The 3,514-nt window shown below is 41.0% G+C and overlaps 1 protein-coding gene across 1 annotated transcript; it reads left to right on the plus strand.

Annotated features, from left to right (window-relative positions):
* Positions 1-645: 645 nt before the first annotated feature.
* On the plus strand, positions 646-3,470 carry rbbp8 (retinoblastoma binding protein 8). Its single transcript, XM_037697301.1, has 6 exons — positions 646-822; positions 1,276-1,434; positions 1,509-1,551; positions 2,998-3,085; positions 3,158-3,299; positions 3,382-3,470. Exons 1-6 carry the CDS (start codon positions 711-713, stop codon positions 3,468-3,470), a joined length of 633 nt encoding a protein of 210 aa, XP_037553229.1. The 5' UTR covers positions 646-710.
* Positions 3,471-3,514: the final 44 nt, after the last annotated feature.

A 3,514-nucleotide genomic window follows, 5' to 3' on the forward strand; every position in this document is an offset into this window, starting at 1 on the left:
ATTATTGTCAAATTTAAGAAGAAATGTTTAATTTTTGTGTGTAGTACATTTTTCAACCACCAGATGGCAGTATAAATAAGACTGTTTGAACAAAAGGATGGATAGTGAGGGAGCGAGCAGTGTGTCTCTTTAAGAAAAATGGGAGGGAGGCCCTTTGACGTGACATGGGCTGTGTCTCTTTCCTGTATTCGATTCTAAAAGTGGCGGATGCTCGGTGTGGCTTGAGCTCTTTAGCGTAGCATTTTTCACACAAAGCTTTTAATTAAAAAAAAATCAGTAACAAGTTCTCTGCTTCTTTTTGCAGAGAAAAACAACTTTTTACACGAAGGCGCGGGTTTCAACCGTGAATTTTGGAGCTTCGACAAGACGGCGTTTTTTCCCCCGAGGTTGGCCTGTTAGCTTAGCTCGTAGCTTAGCTTCTTTTAACGATCCCAAAACACGATTTTGGACGGTTAAAACGGATTTTATAGAGAAAGGGAGGGGTCAGTGAGCCTTTTGTCGTCCAGTGTCTTCAGTAGAAAGTGAGAGACACGAATAAACGATAAAGCCGATAAATGAAAATAAGGTTGATAATTTTAATTTATCATGCGATTAATTGATTTATCGTTTATCGCGACGGGCCTAAATGTTCTACAAGGTCTTTACTTGTCCGGATCGTTGCATGAGAGTTTGGCGTGCGATGTGACGTGTGCGGGACTCTTGTTTAGGAAATGGAGGAACGGCGTCACGAAGACGTGGCGGACACCGACTGCACTTGGGTCAGTCACAGCATGCTGCAGCGTGGACGAAGAGACAGTCAGGACAGAGGAGATGGAAAGACTGGTGAGGACCCCCCCAGATAAAGGCTGGTATTTATGAAACTGACATTAAAACTAATTGAAAAGAAACTGGAATTTAAAATCTTGCTCACTACCTCTAGAACAGCACATTTAAAAGTTAATTTAATAAAAGATAGATTCATAAACACGTCAGAGCTCGTATTTCTGTGGTGCCACTGAATAACCTGAAATCTCATTCTGACTGGGTCCCCTCTAAGATTAACGGTAGATATCTTGGTAAAATAAAAAAAAATAAAAACATCTAAATTTAATTTTGGACACGCGCTGAAATGGTTTTTATGAAGTTCGGAGCTAAAAGAACGATCGTCGAGTCTTCGCAGGTGAATGATGGCATCGTCTGCGTACAGGATGACTTTTTAAACACGGGCTCTTCGGATCTCGATCATCCTTTAGTTAAATGTGTGAACGCCTGAAATTCACTTTGATTCTCTTCAAGGACTGGCTGAGAAGGCAAACGACAGTTTGGACATGATGTTTGACACGACGGCTTACGGCACGTACAAGTCGTACAACGGGTCACGCTTGGACCAGAGCCGTCCTGGTGACGAGGCTGGGGAAGAAGAAGAGGAGGAGGAGGAGGAGGAGGAACTCAGAGGTTTGTGTTCAGATTGATTAATAGTGAATTTTACGTCTTTAAACTAATTGTTCTCGTTTGTTTCCCTGAATTAGAAGCAGATCCTGCAGAAACCGCTGCACGTCTTGTTAAACCAGGGTGAGGAACATCGCTGGTTAACGTCCACTTTGTTCATATTCTAAGAGTTCCAGCAGCTGTTTTTAATAATCTGAACGTTTATGAAGCGTTCTCTCTACTGTGATCCAGTTTTCTTCTGTACGTTTTTCAGCATCTTTCTCGTTCCACAATATAAAAACGTTCAGCTCTTTCAGGACAATCCTGCTATGACTTTTGGTATTGGTGCAACTTTAGCTTTTTGAAATATTTAGCCTTTTCTGTCACTTTTCCTTCTCATAGAAAATGAACTGAGCTCATTTTACGTCCTTCAAATCTTTACGTGTGTTTACAACCTTTTACTGCTGCTTTCACATTTTGTTCTGCTTCAGCTTCTTTCAGCTACCTTATTTTGTCGGCTACTTTCAGCTGTTTTTAATCTATTTTGTGCTCCTTTCAGATTCTTTCTGCTAACTACAACATTTTTGTACTACTTCTAATGTCTTTCTTCTAATTTCAGCTTGTTGTGCTCCTTTCAGCCAGTTTCAGCTTTTTCTACCATTTCAGCTACTATTTAGCTGTTTTATGCTAATTTTAGCTTTTTCAGTTAATTCCACTTTATTTGCACTCATTTCAACTTTTTTCACCCTAATTCAGCTAAAATGTGCTCTCTCCACTTCCTTCTGGTAGTTTAAGCTTCTTTCTGCTTTTTTTTAGCTACTTTTCAGCTGTTTTGTTAATAATTTCAGCTTTAGATAATTTCCACCTTTTTGTGCTCATTTCTGCTTCTTTCAGCCTAATTGGGCAAACACGAGTTCTTTCTGCTTTCATCTGCTAATTTAAGCTTTTCTAACTTTTCAGCTAGTTTTTAGCATTTTTAGCTAAGTTCAGCTGTTTTCAGTTGAATTTGTTTTTCATGGTCATTGCTGCTACTTTCAGAGTAATTAACTTCTTTATGCTAATTTCAGCTTGTTATGCTCTTTTCAGCTATTTTTATGCTAGTTTCAGCTCATTTTGCTCTTTCAGCTACTATTTACCTGTTTTCAATTCAGTTTATGTATCTAGCGCCAAATCACAACAAAGTTGTCTCGGGGCACTTTACAGAAACATTCACATACATAAAAAAGCCAATTAGTAAAGTTCTCTATCTAAGGAATCTTTTGATGCCAAATTTAGCTTTTTCAGCTAATTCCACATTTTTTTGCTCATTTCAGCTCTTTCCGCATTCTTCTCATAGTTTAAGCTTCTTTTCTGCCTTTCAACTACTTTCAGCTTTTTTATGCTAATTTCCTAACTTCTGCGCTCATTTCTGCTTATTTAAACCTAATTCAGCTATTTGTTCTGTTTTCTTCTGCTAATTGAGGCTTGTATTCTATTTCAGCTACATTTCATTTCTTTAGCTATTTCAGCTGTTTTTCAGCAAGTTCTGTAATAAGCATTCACACTGCGTTTTCACGGGAAATGCACTTTCTCTGGTTGTTTTTTCTTCAGGCAGCCCACATTTAAATACGCGGCGGTGATTCGTAAGAAGGACGAGAGGAGGAAACTGAAGGGCACCACCTGCATGGAGTGTGAGGACGTGAGTGTTCTGAGCCGGAGCCGACGTGTTTTTATCTCAACCTTTAATAAAACAACTCTGGGTTTCCTGCAGTATTACTCCCATCTGCCCGACGAGGAGAAGCAGAAGAAGCTGGCCGCCTGCTCCCGGCACCGCTTCCTCTACGTTCCTCCCTCCACCCCTGAAAACTTCTGGGAGGTTGGGTTCCCGTCGACGCAGACGTGCATCGAGAGAGGTAACCGAACCGCCTCCGTCTTTAACTTCCCTCGAGGAACGACGGCTTTGAATGAACGCCCCGCCCCCCCCGTCTCTTCCAGGCTACATCAAGGAGGAGAAGAAGCCCCAGGCCCGTTTACGGAGGAGACAGCCGTTTAACGCTTTATTCTCCCAGAAGCAGAACGACTAAGACTCTGGTTTGTTCCAGATGTTTGAATGAACAATGTGTGCCCC

Source organism: Nematolebias whitei, unplaced genomic scaffold (assembly GCF_014905685.2).
Source record: "Nematolebias whitei isolate Nwh7 unplaced genomic scaffold, NemWhi1 Nwh_scaf_6442, whole genome shotgun sequence".
Taxonomy (NCBI): domain Eukaryota; kingdom Metazoa; phylum Chordata; class Actinopteri; order Cyprinodontiformes; family Rivulidae; genus Nematolebias; species Nematolebias whitei.

What these genes read in the sequence shown, in the direction of transcription:
- rbbp8 (XM_037697301.1), top strand. Translation starts at nt 711, where the DNA reads ATGGAGGAACGGCGTCACGAAGACGTGGCGGACACCGACTGCACTTGG. An exon ending in GCACGTCTTGTTAAACCAGG is followed by an intron (nt 1,552 to 2,997) that starts GTGAGGAACATC and finishes TTTTTTCTTCAG; the next exon opens with GCAGCCCACATTTAAATACG. An exon ending in CCTGCATGGAGTGTGAGGAC is followed by an intron (nt 3,086 to 3,157) that starts GTGAGTGTTCTG and finishes GGTTTCCTGCAG; the next exon opens with TATTACTCCCATCTGCCCGA.